This window comes from Patagioenas fasciata, chromosome 2, assembly GCF_037038585.1.
Source record: "Patagioenas fasciata isolate bPatFas1 chromosome 2, bPatFas1.hap1, whole genome shotgun sequence".
NCBI classification, from domain to species: Eukaryota; Metazoa; Chordata; class Aves; order Columbiformes; family Columbidae; genus Patagioenas; species Patagioenas fasciata.
Genome location: NC_092521.1, coordinates 13,204,493 through 13,222,670, shown reverse-complemented (window position 1 = coordinate 13,222,670; position 18,178 = coordinate 13,204,493). Strand labels below are relative to the sequence as shown.

At 43.5% G+C, this 18,178-nt stretch overlaps 2 protein-coding genes across 7 annotated transcripts in view; one reads left to right on the top strand and one right to left on the bottom strand.

The window, feature by feature from the left end:
- The first annotated feature begins 709 nt into the window (after positions 1-709).
- RNF139 (ring finger protein 139) lies at positions 710-8,086 on the top strand. Its single transcript, XM_065833062.2, has 2 exons — positions 710-1,053; positions 6,030-8,086. The coding sequence occupies exons 1-2, from the start codon at positions 873-875 to the stop codon at positions 7,838-7,840; spliced, it is 1,992 nt and encodes a 663-aa protein (XP_065689134.1). The 5' UTR covers positions 710-872; the 3' UTR covers positions 7,841-8,086.
- TATDN1 (TatD DNase domain containing 1) overlaps positions 3,445-18,178 on the bottom strand; it is a 22,356-nt gene continuing 7,622 nt past the window's right edge. For 2 of the 6 annotated variants that reach the window (XM_065833063.2, XM_071803802.1), the window contains exons 7-12: positions 15,066-15,151; positions 14,901-14,941; positions 13,424-13,500; positions 12,663-12,733; positions 11,731-11,857; positions 8,765-8,868 (exon numbers count right to left, since the gene is read on the bottom strand). In XM_065833063.2, coding sequence (XP_065689135.1) covers positions 8,766-8,868; positions 11,731-11,857; positions 12,663-12,733; positions 13,424-13,500; positions 14,901-14,941; positions 15,066-15,151 — 505 coding nt within the window. In that variant the 3' untranslated portion in view covers position 8,765. Of the gene's footprint in view, positions 3,787-8,764; positions 11,060-11,730; positions 11,858-12,662; positions 12,734-13,423; positions 13,501-14,900; positions 14,942-15,065; positions 15,152-18,178 lie in introns of those variants that run through there. The other 4 variants (XM_071803804.1, XM_071803800.1, XM_071803801.1 and 1 more) reach the window with 4 other exon arrangements.

Below are 18,178 nucleotides of genomic sequence, written 5' to 3'. Positions count from 1 at the left end.
TTCCATATGATCCCACTCGATGGCTACATATCGAACAAGCCAGGGCTTTTGCGTCACACACGAAGGAACAGAAATTCTGCATAACCCTCCCTTAATTAAAAGCTCGTTAGTTCTCCAGGCTCGCTGTGCGGCCGGCAGCGCTGCCGCGGGAGCCGGGGGACCAACAGCCCTGTCAGTCGGGCAGGAACAGCTTGTCAGTCAGGCCCGCACAGCAAACACGAGGTTTATTCTTTGAAAAGGACTCTGCGATGCAGCAGCGGCTTCAGAACATGAGGGCTGACCCCATGTTATGTTTTACGTCATAGAACGGGCGCTTTGTTTCGCCTCGCTGCTGCAGCCGCGCCAGGCTGGAAGGGTGAAGCCTCCCGGGGACACCGCAGGGCGCGCCCCGCGCCGGCTCGGAAATGCCCCTCGGACCGACTCCTGCTCCCGTAGCCCGCTGCCCCCCGCCGTGCAGCCTCTCCCGGTGTGCAGGGGCCTGGCACCGGCCCGGCTTCCCCGCCGTGGCCGCGCAGGGGACGAGCCGCTCCCGGGGCCTCACGGACGAACCGGCCGCCTCAGCCAGCGCGCGCCGGTCCCCTCAGCCGCCCGAGGGCTGGGCGGGAAACAGCGCGCGCCGCCCGCCTCCTTCCGCGTGCGAGCCGGGGGCGGGGCCGCGCACTGCACCGCCCGCACGGCCCCGCCCTCCGGCCCCGCCCCCGCAGCCCGGCTGGAGCGCGCATGAACATGGAGGCGGCGGCACGGGCGGGCGCCCGGGCGGGGGGCGCGGGGCGGTAGTGAACCCACCGGCCGCCTTCCCTCAGCCCCGTCGCGCCCGCCCCCGCCGCTCCTTAAGAGGCGGGAGAGGGGGGCTGCCGGCCTTCGCGCGGGGGATGGCGGTCCCGGGCCCTCCGCAGCTCCCGTGGCTGCGGCTGGGCCCGCGGCTGCGGGCCGGGCTGGAGGTCGCGCTGCGGGTGCCCAGCCTGTTCCTCATCGACGCCATCTTCAACTCGGCCCCGCTGCCCGGGGGCTCCCTGAGCGCCGCGCTCCTGGGCGTGCTGCTGCGGCTGCTGGGTGAGACACCTTCCCCTCCCGCCCCGCCGCCCTTCTCCGCCCGTCGCGCAGCTCCGGTCTTGGGGCGCCGGGGGGTCGGCACCCCCGCCGGGCCGCGCTCCGGACCCGTCCTCGCCGCCTCTTTCCCCGCTGGCCTTGTTTGAGCCGCGGGCAGCGCACGGGCGCCGCTTCTGTCCCCCGTCCCCTCAGCCCAGCGCCGCGCCGGCTGCTGCCGCGCCTGCCGCTCTCCTGCCCTGTCTCTCACCCCTTCCCTCCTCTCCGAGTCCTGCCCGGGGTCGATCATCCTCCCCCCGCCCCAGCGCCTGCACCCCAGTGCCGTGTGCGCTCCATCCACGGCTCCCAGCGCCCAACCGGGAGGGACGGGCCGGGCCGGCCCCTCAGCTTCCCGCCGCTGCCCCCGCAGCGGTGTCAGCCCCGGGGGCGCAGGGACGCGGCGGAGCGGAGCCCCGGGCGTGGCGGGGCCGCTCGCCATGTGCGCGGGGCCTCGGGGCCGTGGCCTCCGCCGCGGCGGAAAACGTGACTCCGCGGATATAGATTATTATGGCATTTAAAGCATTATGGATAGCGTAATGTCTTCCCGAAACACGCTGCTAAAGCCTTGTTTTAGGAACAGCGGTTGAGATATGCAGGAAATGTGGTTCCCAAATGAAAGAGAAGTCTCTTGAAACTTGCCGTTGGTTATTTTTAAGCTTTTTTTTTTCCCTTCCCTGGGATGAAGGCTGAGAATGACTGGTGTAACTAGGTGATACTATTTTCAGTATTATTTGTAACCGTGGGTTCCAGCTGGGTTGGAGCCCTGTTGTGCTGACTGCCGTGCTGGTGATGCCGCATCGTGGAGCTGCGGATCCTGAGGCGGGAAGGAAAGAAAAATCCAAAATGCAGCTAGAGTTTCTTGCAGGCCTGTGATGTGTTGGTAGCGTGTTTTGTTTGATGGTTATAGCAGAAAAAAATCGGAAGGAAGTAGGTGGTATGGCTGTTGGGAAGAGCGGTGAAAAGCAAGGGTGCGCAATGAGAGGTGCAGTGGTGACGGCATTGCAGAAGTTGAGCGCAGGAGAAGCAAAGGGTAACCCATAGTGAGCCGGGGGTGAGAGGAGAGCAAAGAAAGAAAGTGACAAAGCAGTCGTTTGGCTTGAGTGGCTCCTGCTTCGGTAAAGGGTGCCAGTTGATGTCACCGCTGGTGTGAGCAGCGAGGCCGAGGAGATCCTGACTTGCATCCTTGGCCTGGCCTTGCGACCGGACCTCTGGGATGGAGAGGAGGTGCCTCCTCCCGCTTCTCATGTTTTGGAATCACTGAGTGTTTCCCACTGAAAATTCCTTTTTAAAAAATTGCGTTGAAATGCCTCACCAGCATAACTCCAGGAGTCCTTTGTTGGATGAGCCAGGCGCTGTAGGAAGTGCCTTGAAATTAATCCCATGTACATCCCACTCACCCTTCGGTGGGTGTGTTATTTGGTGATCTCTAAGTGTGTGATATTGGGATTGACAGATTAAGGCGCTTTCCAGGATTGTGTTTATATGATCACTTTTCTGGAGGGGCTTGGGGGAAGAAGTGAGTAATCTCTGCCTTCTACAAAAGAGCTTTGGGAACAGATTATGCCAAGAGACTTATCTTGCACTTTGAATTGAGGGGTCTGTGGTTCTTGCCTTTCCAAAATTAAAGAAAAATTAAAGTGTAACCACTTAATGTTAAAGATCTGCCATGTGGTTCAGACAACAGAGTGCTTCTGCATCTATTTTTTCCTCATCTGAATTTAAGGATTACAGGGTTGGGGTTTTGCTGTTGTTCAGATAAACCAAAAATACTTGGGTTTGGATCATTCTGTATTTAAATAGTGGGGAAGCTGCCCTTTTAGTTACCATTTTCAGGCTTTGAAAGACTGATCCAAATTTTTCTTGCAGCACAATACTATTTAGCGTAGGATAAGCAAGCATTTTACCTTCTAGATACAAAGATTGTTGCTCTGGAGAGATTTGGTGGCTTTCAGGGGTGCTGCTGAACAACTCTGAAGTATTCCGGGAGCACAGCTCTTCAAGGACACCAGTAGAGATCTGTATGATTTTTTTTTTTAAGAAGTTTTACTGCAGGATTCCTCAGTTGGATTATTCCATCACGTATTTTCTATACAAGTACAGAGAGTTACACACAGCACAGAACCAAGTTCTACAACTGGAGTGCAGTTTTTCTTTTTTTATTGACCTTGCTTTGTCTCCAGCACAATGTTTACCTTTCATACCATTGCATGTTATTTTTTTAAGTCTCTCAGTTCCAGCAGAACCACCACCCCCAGGAGTGTGAGATTGTAACTTCAGACTGCAGCGCCTCCTCAGTGAGGACACTGATTTTGGAGAGGGTTACTATAGATACTATAGGCTGTAGAAAGATGTGGAAGCACACAGAACAGCTGGGACTAGGGAAAAAAAGAATTTGTCAGTTCCACGTGATTAAAATATTTATGTGTAAAGGTAATTGAACTCCACAACTGACTGGAAGTTGAATCCTAGGTAGTGTGCTACTGTACTGACAAACTGCAGGAGTTAAAGGAAAAAAAGAGAGGGAGGGATTCATTGTAACACAAGAAATTATTTTAAAAATAGATGTTTATGGTTTGATTAAATGCTGTGTTCGGAGGCCATACTGTAGAAAGTTGGTGATTGATCTTGACATAGCCAGGAACAGTAAAGATGAGCAGAAGTATAAACAGAAACAGGAGATGCATCTTCTCAAAGGAGGCACTGCAGAGGGAAAATGGGAAAAGATTTGCTGTTTGGTGAACACTTTGCAGGACAGGGGAAAGTCTCTTCATGGCAAGATTGGCCAAGTGACACAAGTGGCGATGGGGGAGAGGAAAGGAGCGCTCACCTCCCCTCCTGACACTTAAGGAACCTCCTGTAGTCTTTGAGGTTTCTTTGGGGATTTTTAACTTTTCCACGCAAGCGCTGACAGAAGTGCTTTATCTCTTGTTAGTCCCCCTTTAGAGGAACCACTAGGCCCGGCTTTTCTATGGGCTCACTCTAGTTCTGTTTTTAGGGATGTCTTGCACGTGGAACATCAGTGTTTTAGGTGACCTATAGTGTCTAAACACAGGCCTGTGACTGCAACCGTCAGGAAGAAAGATAAGTTCTGTTAGCAGGTGTGTTTCAGAGCAGCCTGCTTAGTTCAAAATGTGTCTCATTTGGCATAAATGATCAGAATTATGTAAATAGTGAGCTGTTGCAGGCATGTGAGCCTTTTCTGTGACTTCTGAGGGAAGGCCAAGGGTACAAACTTGTCAGCACCGTTAGCTTTCCTGTAGCGTTCATGGTGGTATGTATGCATGAAAAGCAATGAAATTGTCCAGCTTATTTAAAAATAAGTGCTGTATGTAACGAATATGCTGCTTTTCACGCAAGAACTGAGCTGTGATACAAGGCACTTTCTCAAAACCGATTGAAGCTTTTCCTCAGTCAACTTCACAAGGTTACGAGGTTAATGATTAGTTGAGGAGAGTGGTTTTATATCAGCCAGTGCTGCTGGCAAGCAAGACTGGTAAGGAGCATTTAGAACTTTTTTGTAGTCTGTCTTTTGCTATTGAATCATGGTGACCCTCTCCCATCTTATTCAGTTCAGGGTGGGTGGTGGTGGTTATTTTTTTTTTTTTTGATACAAGCAACTGGTAACACTACTGGTGGAATCAAATACTGGTTCTTAGAAAAAAAATTTAGTCCATGATCAAGATACCATGGCTTAAAATATATATATATTTGTTTGTTTGTTTTCAAACATTTGATTATGGAGGATTTGCAACAATCTAAAATACAGTCGTCAGAAAAGACGGATGCTGTCCTTGAGCAGAAAGAGGATTACTTGGATTTCATTAGTTTTAGTATGGAGATTGAAAGCAACTTATAATCAAATATAAGTTGTAGAGATTGAAATCTCTCCAAGCTGGTTTGGATGAGAAAGCAGTTGCATTGACTGGAATCTGATTGAGAAGCCCAAAACAAAGGCAGTGTGTTTCCTGAAGGAAAAGAATGTTTAAGGAAGTGAATCTGGTGATAAATGCAGCTTAATTTAATGTCTGTTAGGGCAGAGCCACTACCTATCGACTACATAGTGATGAAATTCAGAAGCTGCACTATAGAAGGACTTGACTGCAAGTTCATAAAATAGGAAAGTACTGCAGATGCTGTGACAGGATTTCTCATAGGAAGGTGCAGATTTCCCAGTCGTGGTCAGGATGTGTTCACAGTCAGTATGAGGGGAAGGTCAGCAAACAGGAATGTCAAGATCTAAGTCTGAGTTCTGGCAAGCAAGATGCAAGTTTGCACTGGCATAGCCAAAGAGGCGATTGGTGCAGCTTTGGATTCTGTGTACAAAAGCTTTATATTGTGGAAGGTCTTTTCCATGAGGCTTCTGTTTCAGGATGCCTTATCAGAAATGAAGGCAAACTGAAGGGAACTGGAAGAAGAGTGCCCTCCCCCCAGTAAACTACAGCTATTTTTGAGGTTTTTTTCCCATTAAAGGGTTTAGCTAAACTGTTTTGGTGACTTATCTTTAGTATTCCAGCTTGGACATCTGTACTTGAATGCTGTAGTCAAGTGAATGAGGTTACGTGATAATGAATGAGTAGAACTTACTTTGCATATAAAGGTGATGCTATATCTGGCAATTCTCTTCTGCTTTTAGAACTTGTCTACACTTAAATTTCAAGACTATGGCTGGGAGTTGTTACTGCTCTAGTCTGAGACTGCAGATGAACTTAACAGTAATTGTGACTGAATGCTGGCATTGGCTTTGCATCGCAGCTGCAGCACACAGATGTATTAAAAGCAGAGATTATATCATCCTCTTGCCTGTTTGCTGAAAAGGGCACCCTTGGTAAAGTTACAAGTGACTAATTGGGAAGTGATATATGAAATATCACTCCAAGAGTTAACAGGTTAAAATCAGTTGCTGAATTTCTGCTGAGAACTAAATGATTTCCATCTGTTTTTAGGTGTCTTTGTATCCAGTGTTGTTCTGGTCTTACAACAGCGAGCACTTTTCAAGTTTTACATGATCGGCTTGGCATTCCTGCTGGCTGCGACTTCAGTGTTGGTGAATTACTATGCTGCTTTGCACATAAACTTCTACAGTGCCTACTACACAGCTGCGTTCGGAATTCAGATCTTCCCTCACAAAGGACCTTCGTTATGGATGGCACTTTCCATCCTTCAGCTCACCTTTGGAATCGGATATGTTACACTGCTGAACGTGCAGTCCATATACTCACAACTCATCATCCTGGATATACTGATACCTGTCATTGGCTTGGTTGTTGAATTACCTTTAAATGTCCGGCAGATACTAGTTTTTATTTCAGGCCTAGTTCTGACACTAAATACCACAGTCATTCTAGTTCAGAAAATTAAATGGTTCTATTATTCGGTGCGATACGTTTACCTGCTGGTGAGGCACATGTATCGCATTTATGGATTACAGCTATTGATGGAAGATACATGGAAAAGGATTCGGTTTCCAGCTGTCCTGCGTGTCTTCTGGCTAACAAGACTCACAGCACAGGCTGTGGTGTTAACGTATGTTGTGAAGATGGCTGAAACGAATACAGAAGAAAAATTCTTCTTGATATCGTGGGATAACTGCTGGGAACTGATCTGCAGTCTGATCATAAGCGGGTGTGACTCAACTCTAACCGTGTTGGGCATGAGTGCCGTCATTTCCTCAATAGCGCATTATTTGGGACTCGGTATCTTGGCCTTCATTGGATCAACTGATGAGGATGACAAAAGGCTTGGTTTTGTAGCACCTGTCTTGTTTTTCATTCTGGCTTTGCAGACTGGTTTAAGTGGACTGAAACCAGAAGAACGATTAGTTCGCCTGAGTCGAAACATGTGCCTTTTGTTAACCGCAGTCCTGCATTTTATCCATGGAATGACAGACCCTGTGCTGATGTCTCTCAGTGCCTCCCATGTGTCATCATTTCGCAGACACTTCCCTGTACTGTTTGTTTCCGCTTGCCTTTTCATCCTGCCAGTTCTGCTCAGTTACATCCTCTGGCACCACTATGCACTAAATACGTGGCTTTTTGCGGTTACAGCATTCTGTGTAGAGCTTTGCCTAAAGGTAATAGTTTCTATCACTGTTTATATATTGTTCATGATTGATGGCTACTATAATGTGCTATGGGAAAAACTTGATGATTATGTCTATTATGTTCGTTCAACTGGCAATATTATTGAGTTTATATTTGGAGTCATCATGTTTGGCAACGGAGCCTACACGATGGTTTTTGAGTCAGGAAGTAAGATTCGCGCTTGCATGATGTGTCTGCACGCATACTTCAACATCTACTTGCAAGCAAAGAATGGCTGGAAGACTTTTATAAATCGCCGGACTGCTGTTAAGAAAATAAACTCGCTTCCAGAGGTAAAAGGAAGTCGGTTACATGAAATAGATGATGTCTGTGCCATCTGCTACCATGAGTTCACCACCTCTGCTCGCATCACTCCATGTAACCATTATTTTCATGCACTTTGTCTTCGGAAGTGGCTGTACATTCAGGACACTTGCCCCATGTGCCATCAGAAAGTGTATATTGAGGACAAGGAAAATGCCAATGTCTCTAACAACAGCGGGTTTGTGGCACCAAATGAGAATCCTGTACAAGTTGCAGAAGGAGCTGCTGATGCTGAAAATGAATTAAATGAAGATAATGACAGTTCGCATAGCAATGAGGAAGACGATGACTGTGTGGCACAGCACTTGAATGAGACTCTTAATGCTGACTCTAGCTCTCTTGGCGATTAAGATGTCCTTTACGAAGCCGCGAGGTATTTGTTTAAGATTGACTTCAACAGAATAAAAGTATCACTTTGTAGTTATTGTACTTAAGCACAACAGCAGTATCTCAGTGTCCAGTCTGTGAATGGTGGTTGTTTACTGTGGTGTGTGCTACTGTAAATATACCTCTAATTTTCGCTGGTCTCTTTCATGACCACCTTAAAATTATGTACATTATTGTACATGGAATAAAATGTTTTCACATGTTTTTAAGATGGTTGGAAAAACACTCTTTAATTGATGTAGTGATAGTGCTGTGCCAAAGACTGTAATCCAGTAATCCCCACCCAATGAGTTCTGGGTGCAAATGAAAAATACTGGTGAAAACTGACTGTTCAGCGGGTCAAATCAGAAATGAAAAGCCTGAACCAAAGCAGCTTTACTTACAAATTCAGTATTAGCAGAGCTTTATCGTGAAAAAACTATTGAGTTATGTTTAAAAAAAAAAATTAGGTTGGTAGACTTAATGTTATAGCATTTGCGTATGCGGAACAAAAGATGAAACTGCTAAGCTTTCTGGTAAAGGAGTAAAACACACCATTGATCTGTTAAACGCTTCTGAATTACCAGTAGCAGCCTGAAGTGCTGTGCATGTGAGCTCAGCAGCCTGGCGTTCATCCTGTGCTGCCTACAGGTAGTGACAGGAGCTGCTCAGCTTGGGCTGTCCTTGACATCCATTCTGAATCTTGATAAAAGGGAAACAGGGCTGAGAAACTGCACAAATGCAGACCACCTTTTCAAAAGCAGCTTTAATTTTGTACCATATATATATTAAAAAAAAAAGCACTACACATTGGCTTCCATTGGTAAGAAGTTGCAGATAAGATAGTTTTTAAGTTTTTGCAATATATTTACTAAAGTTATGCTGAGTAAATGTAAGAAAAAAACCACTTTATATATTTGGAAAGAAGACTTTAATAGTGTTGTTATATAGCGTATTGGCCAACTCAAGGGGGTCATCTTCTCTTACCGCTGCCATTATTTCCAGTATTTGACTAAAAAAGAAAGACATATTAGAAGACTCAAACTCAATACTGAATATACTTCAGACTGCTGTGCATGTAGAAGTACAAGCCACTGAGATTAACCTGGGAGAAAAACCTATGCTGAGAGCAACAGAGCAAGGTGCTCTCACATGCACCATCACTTGTAGGTCACTAACTGCTGTTCCCTTCACACTGAACGCTGGTTGCTCACTGGTACAGATGGATCTTTGGTCTTGACTCATTTGGAGGTAATTAAACAGCTTTCTGTTTCAAAGAAAGTGTCATTTTGTGGTTGTCTTTATCAGTGGTTTTAATTTTTCAGAGTGAAATTTGTTAGACTTTCAAGGCTAAAGCTGCACTATGAATAAACTGGTCTGTGGCAAAGCTTAAATTCCAGATACAGCCTTATCTGAGAGTAATGCTGCCAAAGTAACTTATTCCTACCTCCCTGTTCTCTAGATTAATGGTGATTAATGCATTCAGACATTTGCAGTAAATGTTAGATGAACAATTTTAAAAGGCTGATTGCCTTGATACAATCCAGGAAAAGGAGGCAAAAGAAATGCCATGAATAATATTAACACTAAGTAAACAGAAAACCAAGCTGCTATCCTTTCTCTATGCTTGTATTCTTGATTTTATATCAGTCATTCTGAAAAAAAAACACCTTGACAATGAAGAGTAAAAACCTCAAGCTTGGTGGTGGGGTTTGGTGGTTTTGATTTTTGGATCTCGCCTCTTAACCTGTGCAATAGCTGAACTTCTTTTTGAGGCAGACAGAGTAGAAAAAGTTCCTCTTAATAGTTACTGGAATGCAAATATTTTCCTAGATGCATAATTAGCCCATTTCATGACCACTCCTGTGCTTTGCAACCAAACAGCTTCTTGATTTAAGGGGATGTTCAAGATGATGGATGGGGTGAGATCAGGCCTACACCAGTAGCAGATAGATACCAAAGAATTTCACCCTTGAAGAGTTGGTAGCGCTTACAGATCTGTCCCCACTTGGATGCAGTAGGATGCTACATGTTACTGTATCACTCTCTATATTAAATCACTGAAGGAGAAAAAAGAAGCCTCTTGCGGCTAAAATTAAAAAAAAAAATAGCTTCCAAAGGTAATAGTACAGTTATAAAAACATCACCATCGACACTGAAAGGTGTCCAGCATTGCCAAAAAAAGACAAGTGGAAAATTCCTCCTGCCAACTGAGCTATATTAAACAGTATATATACCCAAACATTAAATATACTTACTTTGTGGCTTGAGGTAACTTTTCCCTCACACTAGATCTTGCTACTTGAGAAGTCACAAAATTCTAGTTCTCACTTACCATCTACTTTTCTCCTAAGGTCTAAGAGGTTCTCAGGTTACAAATCTACAGGTAGTACAGGTTATAATTAATGTTGAAGGGACAGTAACTTTGAAGGAAGGTTGAACTAAACAAGATTTTGTTTCGTAAAAGCAAAAGCCAAAGTATAACATTTGTGTGCTGCTCTAGGAGAGACTCTGTGCGTTTGCAGCTCTGGGGTTTCTGAAACCCTTCTGTAAGCTACAGCAGCAAAGATGCAGGGGTTGTTCACACACAGCCTTGCCAAAACAGCAACAACAGCAGAGCTCTTCCACTTGTGATCAGAGAACTGTTTTCACTCCATCTCTTCCCTTACTCCAAAGTCATAGACTGACCCCAGAAAGTCTTAAAATACTTAAAAGAGCCATTCTGTGCTAATGTGTGCTCTTCACGTTTAAAACACAAAAAACCTGAGTTTCAAAGAGTATTACAAATCAACAGAAGTGCATAAAATATACCTGAACACTGGGAGGTGTCACCATGTGAGCTTAAACTATGCTTTTAGCATGCTCAGTGGTCTTTCCTTGCTAAGAGTTTCAAGTTTACCCCCAAAGCAGCAGAACTCCTTTCAGTTCTCAAATAAACTCCTGTTTAGACACCTTGCCAAATGCCTTGATTCCTTAGTAGTATCCTGAGCAGTATTTCAAAAGCTAGTTCCAAACAGGTAATTCACACGGCCTTTCATAGAAATACATCTAGCTTTCACCAAAAAAAAAAAATTAAAAAAATCATGTACTACATCACAAGAAGAAACCTTGAATTCCTTTTTCTTTTCAGGGAGTTGATAACCAAGAAGATTGGCCTGACTTTATTAACAGTTGTGAAAATTCAGGCATTTCATCTTCCAGAGCTGTTTAATAGAGATAAAACATTTTTGCTAAAATAACAATACATTTCCCTGCTTTTCACACCTCTGTGAAGAAGCATGTGAAAAGGTGGCAGAAAATGGTTTCTGTACTTTCTTTCTAACTCTGTCCATAAGCCCCCGGAGTTTTATGTTGATGGCTGTTATTCATACCTAAACATCATTGGATCACCGTGTTCTCTGAAACTTTGAAACTCTGGAATTGTCTGTTTTAAGCAGCGTAGCAGAGTGACAAAAGGACCCAAATGCAGTTCACATGACAGCAGTTCACACGGGAACGCCTGTGACACAAGCACAGGCCCTGCTCAGTGTCTCAGAGCTGCGCCACCCCTGGAGGCTCAAACAGCTCCCCTGTTCCATCGGTTCTAAAAGTAACAAACTGACTGAAATTTATTCAGATCAGGTTACTTTACAGGGTTTAATCCTTTAAAAACTACTGGTTTCACTTTCAGGGAGCTTTTTACATCCAGAGTTGCTAAAATGGGAAAATTAAGGCACTTAATTTTTTTCCACAGCCTATGAAGCAATCCCTTGCCCAAGTTTCAATAAATTTAGAATTCATTACTATTTACTACATTTCCGGTGAACTGATTTTTCATTTATTTTCCCCTGTGCAGTCTGAAGCATTTTAAATAACAGTACAGCAGTACACTTACATTATATGGCAGGGTTCATTTCTGTCCTTCAAGCAGTGACCTATTTCCCATTTCTTTTTTGTAGGAAATGTAGTTTTAATATATTTTGATCCAGCGTGAGTATTTTTCACTCCACACCAAGGTGCATCTGGTTTAATTTGAAAAACAGAAGAGTAATTTAACATCTCCACAATATTTAGATTTTTATACTGTTACCTTCAGGATTTTACATTAAAAAAAATCCACAGTAATAGTACATAACACTTATTTGCTCTCACATGATAAAGATAGCTAGATACACTGTATTCCACAGAAGCTTCCTGTATACTTTAAGAAGGCTGTACTTCATGTGCAAATTCATTTAAGGATTTAGACAGTTTGTGGTTTTCCTTTCTCTGGTTCAGACATTAAAATACATACTGTATTTACAACTGACAGTAATTGATAATTGAAATGAACATGCCAAAAAACACCTATCCCTGGTCAGTCAACTAAAATCACTGCTCATTAGGTCAAGAGCGGAATTCAAACATTCTTCCACCTTATACTATTTAAAGAGCAGTTGTTTCCAAATGCCGTCAGTGCTCCCAGCAGCAAGACCATGGCCACTGCCCTGTGTTTGGGACATCTCCAACAAGCTGCATTTTAAAAAGATGCTCAAACAGGATTCTGATACCCAGGTACATGTAAAAATTTGTGCTTGTCAATTTGCCTTTTTGATCTTACCCTGCAATGTCAGGAACTGACACGGCAGCTCACTCCTTCCAGCGGAAGGCTGCAATGGAATATTTCTGAAGCCCATAAACTGCTTTCCGAAGTGGAGAAACAGCCAGTGCTTTTCCTACTCTGAACTCCTTAGGACTTGATTCTGCCTTACCAGTGCCATACAAGTGTATCTATCTCCTTGCTTAAGAGTGTTGAAGTCACAAACTGACCAAGATATAAAATCTTACCAGTCTCTATCATTAATCGTTCACTAGGAATTGATTTCAGTGTTTCCAAGTTGGCTTCTGTTTTCAATGAACTAGAAAATCAAAGTTTGGTTAATAATAAAAGAAGCGTATAAAAGTTTGCCTCTTAAAATGTTTTGCAGCAAAGGCAGCTTCCTAAATAATTTTGTGAGTAAAATTTGTTTCATTTTTAAAAGTGCTGCTTGTAAATTCAAGTTTTGCAGAAAACGGCAAACGCGGGGAGTTCCTCAGTGAAGCCGTCTCAGCGCAGGACGCAGCAGAACCCCTGCCCGCCCTGCCTGTGGCTGCCTGGCCTCCACAACCACGCCGCTGGTACAGCGCTGGCTGGCTTTGGGCCAGGGGGCTGCTGAGGAGCCAGACTGCGGAACCAGCACATGAGGCTGCTCAGGTTACGTTTGCATTATTCCTGGATTTGACACGGCAGCTTAAAACGATGTTATTTTTTAAACACTGTTCAGAAAGACTGCCTCGAAATTCAGAAGGCCTCCTTCCATATTCGACAGCCTTATTTATTTACAAACAAGGATCAACCTGAGGGTAGCAGAATGGACCTAAGACTAGATTAACTCACTGAGCTGTAAGTCGAGAACTTCTTATGGCTAACAGACTAATGAGTGCAACTCTAAATCTGTCAAATGATTAAGCGTCTAGTGAGCTTTGAAAACTTGACCTCATTGTTTAAAAGAAACCAATGAGTTCATTACAGCTGACGCTTTAAAATAGTTTTATTTCTTGGAACTTACCAGCCATTTATTCCAATATAAAGATCCAAATCTACTATAGCCGCTGCGTCTTCCTTTGTGCCGTCAAAAGAATGTACCTAGAACATATATGAATATAGATGCACACATCATACATTCAAATATATGTACTTCATTTAACACTCAAATAATTTAAAAGTACTTATTAATTTTTGTGACATAAATACATTTGATAGTACACATGACACATCAATACAAACATAAAGATGGGACATGGCTCGGTTGATTCTCAATTTGGGCTCAGTTCAGGTTGAAGTCACCTGAGTCACCACTGCAGTAGTTACTGCATTTTATCAGTGATAAATCTGGGCAGAAAAGGTCTACCCAGTGATACTGCTTTTGGCTCAGGAACTTCCCATAGCTGACAGCTGGGAGACCATCCATAGAAATAATCCTGTGCACACTGAATTTTTACATTCTTTCCTCAGTATTCCCTACAGGGCACTGTCAGGGAAATAGTAAGAGCAGTGTCACGTTCTGCAAGGATTTTAGTGCACTGGAACTGGAGAGACGGCCTCTTTGGTCATCTCAGGGACTAAAGAGGCACGTGGCAGATCCCAAGGTAAAACCAGTGCAATGCAGCTGGGAACCGCAGCTTCTCAGCCCAAGTGGAGTAAGGACACTGTCTGGTTCCCCACATCGAGGGGCCATCAGCAGGAGAGGGTGCCTGCTCATCATTTCTCCACTGGAGATGGGTTTTGCAGAAAAGAGTGAAAAGAGAAGGGAAGGAAGGAGAGACTGTACAGGATGATGTAAGAGCACAACATGCAAAGTACTGAGCTAGGGGCAAGTTCCTGCGGTAACAAAGGGGAAACCTGTGGACTGAGATATTATTGTAGGTGTGGTCAGATGTCAGTAGGACAGATTAATCCGAATATTTATTACTTTTGGAAAATCCTGCCATAATGGAAATGTGAAAGAGTGTTGCTGGACTTTCTTAAGCATTTCATGGGAAGTTTTTCCTGTTATGTTTCTGAATTAAAGTACATGATCTGAATATCTAAAGTCAGGAAGCAATCAAAAATTACATCTGGATCTAATCTGACTACGATGTCTAACGTCAGAAGCAAATGTTTGAGGTTATGGCTTCCACTGGGAACACGCATCTTAATTATCTGCGGTCAGAAAGCACTGCAGTTACAGACACTGAAGAATTGGGAAAAGGCCAGTGTCAATTATCAGGTGCTTAATCTGTCCTTCTGACAGGCCAAGAAAAACTGCTCATGTCAGCTGCAGAGCTTTTTCTCAGCCTATCGTCTTACCTTGGAAAAAAAACGGTTGAATAAGCAACGAAAATAAAAATACCAGAACAGACTAGAAAACACTTATTAATTAATAACTTAAATCATTTAACAGGAAGCCTACCCAGATTCCATGACAAACAAGAAGTTGCATGTTAAGCAACAATATTCACCCTTATGCATGTAAAAATGAATGCTACACTGAAGTCCATACTTACCACCCCTCCAACAAATCTATCTCGGTTTCTCCTCATTATATCTGTGAAACAAAATACATAAAAATGTAAGACATCTTTATTACAGACTAAGGTGAAAGATTCAGGTTTCCAGATTTTTCACATTCAGAATCTGCTCTGAATATGAAATTCTCAAAGAAAACCCACCTAAAAATTCAGCATGTGAGTTTCTACAGTGGAGAAACATGGGCAGTTGCATCTCTTCTGTCAGGTCAAATTGTTTCTCAAAATACCTGTAAAATAAAAATCCCCTTTAAACAGAAACTCAGTGTAAGAGCAAATAAAGACAGTAGAAGAGCTTTTTTCCAACATTTGTATTCTTTTGTCCTCCAGAACTAAAGACAGAATGAATGTATTTGCTGTACAAAAGCTCTTATTTGTGCAAGGATTTAAAAGGAACGCTTTCCCATGGTACATTCCCATAGTAGTGATCGATGATGGAAGACAGGTAAGAAGCACCCAAAACCATAAATGCTGAAAAGTGCACATGTATATAAACTCTCTCGTGTAGTGCAAGTGTTGGAGTTTGGTTTATTTGTTTTTAATGAAAGAGGAGCCGACTGTGTTCCTTCCACAAAGTTTTGAAACATCAGGAATGGCAGAGTGCGGATCATGTGGAGATCACTCTTTGAAGCAGCACTAGTGAATGATGTGAGTGAGGGAGCACTATGCAGATTTCTGTAGCCTCAAATGGGCAAAACTGCATCAGAGCTGGCTGGCCAGTCCAGAGTTTCTGTTTGTCCTTCCACAAAGGTCAGTCTTTCCTCTCCTGGGGTGGAAGAAATACCAATATTTAGGTTCTGCCTATTGTGTTTGCTCTTTCAAAGTCTCCCACTGTTTTCCCTCCTCCCCTTTGTGTGCCTGCTTTCTTTCTTTTCACTCAATTTTTATCCCCTTCCTACCTTCTACTCCTAGTATTCCCTATGAAGGAGTGGAAAAAGGGAGGCAGCCGTCCTACAAAGAGACATAAACATGTGGGCAGAGGGAAGGTAACCAGGTAGCCAGTTTCCCCAGTGCAGTTTCCAAAGGAAACCAATTAGGACTGGACTAACCCGTCACTTGTCATTTGCAACTAGTTCTGCCCTCAGAGCACTATCATTTCCCATTTCTGTCTGCCACGCTACACCCAGGCATGCAAATTACTGATACTCAGGAAACACGGTAGAGCAACTAACACATGGCAGGACAACAGTGCATGGATGACTCAGTGTCCATATGTAATTTGTAAGATGACATCACTCGGGTAAGGCCTGTCCAAACAGGCTGGCACTAAACGCACATATTGGATTTATTTAGGTGTTGCTGTTAAACGCAGCCAAGGGAATGGGGCATTCCCACCATCACGTGTCAAACGTTTCAAATGCAAACTCAAGTTCCCCCACACTGCTGTGTATGATTCACGTATCCATCAGGAGAAAGTGGCAGCAAACCATTCGTTCAATTTCCATTTTCTCAACTTAACATAAGAATAATAAGCAGAAAGAAAATGACAATGCAACTGGCCATTTCAGTTTCTGCAATTTTCGGTATCTTCTGTATATTATAGGTTGATATTTATCTGCTAAAAGCTACCTTCTGTGTTTATCAGTGCAGATCTTTGAGATAAAACGTTTGGAACAGAAATTTGCTGTAATGTTAAAAACTGACATGAAAATTCAGAACTAATTACACCTACTTTGAATCTTCTTTGTAATCTAGATTCTGTGCTTAGTTTTGCTTGTTTGACAGAATATAAATTTAATTGCAACTCATGATTGCTCTTGCGGTTAAATAGCTTCAATTGTTATTAAAAAAAACAAAAAAAAAACAAAAAAGGCATGAAGACACCAGACATATGGTGATCAAAATGACCAAAAGAAACCAGTTGGGTGAGTAGACTGTCATTCAATATATGCTGTTTCTATGTTGTTTCTCAATAAGGAAGCTTGAAAGTATTTCTGCATGATTGTGTGCTGACTTTTATGTTTGACCATAAAGTTCAAATTTTCAGGTTTGAGATCAAGACACTAATGGCGCTGAAGCAAACTGTCCTTGCTGAGACAGAAGATCTCCAGACAAACCATTCTGGATTCAGGTATGAACAACAGTGCATGGGATTTTGTTTCCCCCTCGAATTTGGTTAAGAAAACTTCTGTTTCCCAGGTTGCTGAGCCTCACAAACTCCTCCCAGCAATAGAGCAGAAGTGAAACTTCTATATACTTATCAGTCTCTTTATAATGTGACCTTCACCATAAGACAAAGGCAGTACCACCTTAATCCAACTACCATTTAAATCATCATTTTCTGATGGAAAAGTTATGAGAATGGAGAAAAATTCTGACAAAGTTCTTAGGTCTTCTTTGACAAAGGAATTCCATCTATATTAGCTTTTCAATCCAAGAGAAAGGATAAAAATAACGTTAATTTATTACAAGAGAAAATTATTCAGAAGAAAACACTGCATAACTAACAGGAAAATAATGATTCATTAAACAAATGGAGGTCATGCTCAGATAAGCCACAGGGGAGCTGCCATACTTCCCTTCCATGGGGTAACTGCAGCTGCTTGCTACCTGTCCTAGTGACACCACAACACCTGAACTATGGATCACCCAAAAATGAGTGAACTGCTTCAATACATTTCACTTTGCCTTCCTTTTTTTTTTAGTTCATTTATCAAGCTTTATTTTCAAGAACTCACCATCCTGTCTGCTGAAGGTCATGAAAGCCAGACTGTCTCCAACCCCATAGCATTCAATTAGCAGAACTAAAACCAACCAAACCTTGACTATATTTCACAAACAGGTGAAGGATGTGAAGCAGGGAAAGCTGTCCATTTGAAAACATGGAATTTACAAACACAGCGTTTGCAGGCATCTGCCCTTGAGGCTTTCAATATTTCTTTAGGAAAGACATGGACCTGTTGGAGAGGGGCCAGAGGAGGCCACAAAAATGATCAGAGCGCTGGAACAGCTCTGCTGTGAGGACAGGCTGAGAGAGTTAGCGTTGTTCAGCCTGGAGACGAGAAGGCTCCAGGGAGACCTTACTGCGGCCTTTCAGTAATTAAAAAGGGCCAATAAGGAAGATGGGACAGATTTTTTAGCAGGGCCTGTAGCGATAGGACATGGGGTGATAGTTTTAAACTAAAAGAGGGGAGATTCAGACTAGATATAAGCAAGAAATTTTTTACAATGAGGGTGGTGAAACACTGGCCCACGTTGCCGAGAGGTGGTGGATGCCCCATCCCTGGAGACATTCAAGGCCAGGCTGGACAGGGCTC

Bases quoted from the DNA above. Each gene is read 5' to 3' on its own strand.
- RNF139 (XM_065833062.2), top strand. From the start codon at position 873: ATGGCGGTCCCGGGCCCTCCGCAGCTCCCGTGGCTGCGGCTGGGCCCG. The intron at 1,054-6,029 runs GTGAGACACCTT...ATCTGTTTTTAG, and splicing joins CGTGCTGCTGCGGCTGCTGG to GTGTCTTTGTATCCAGTGTT.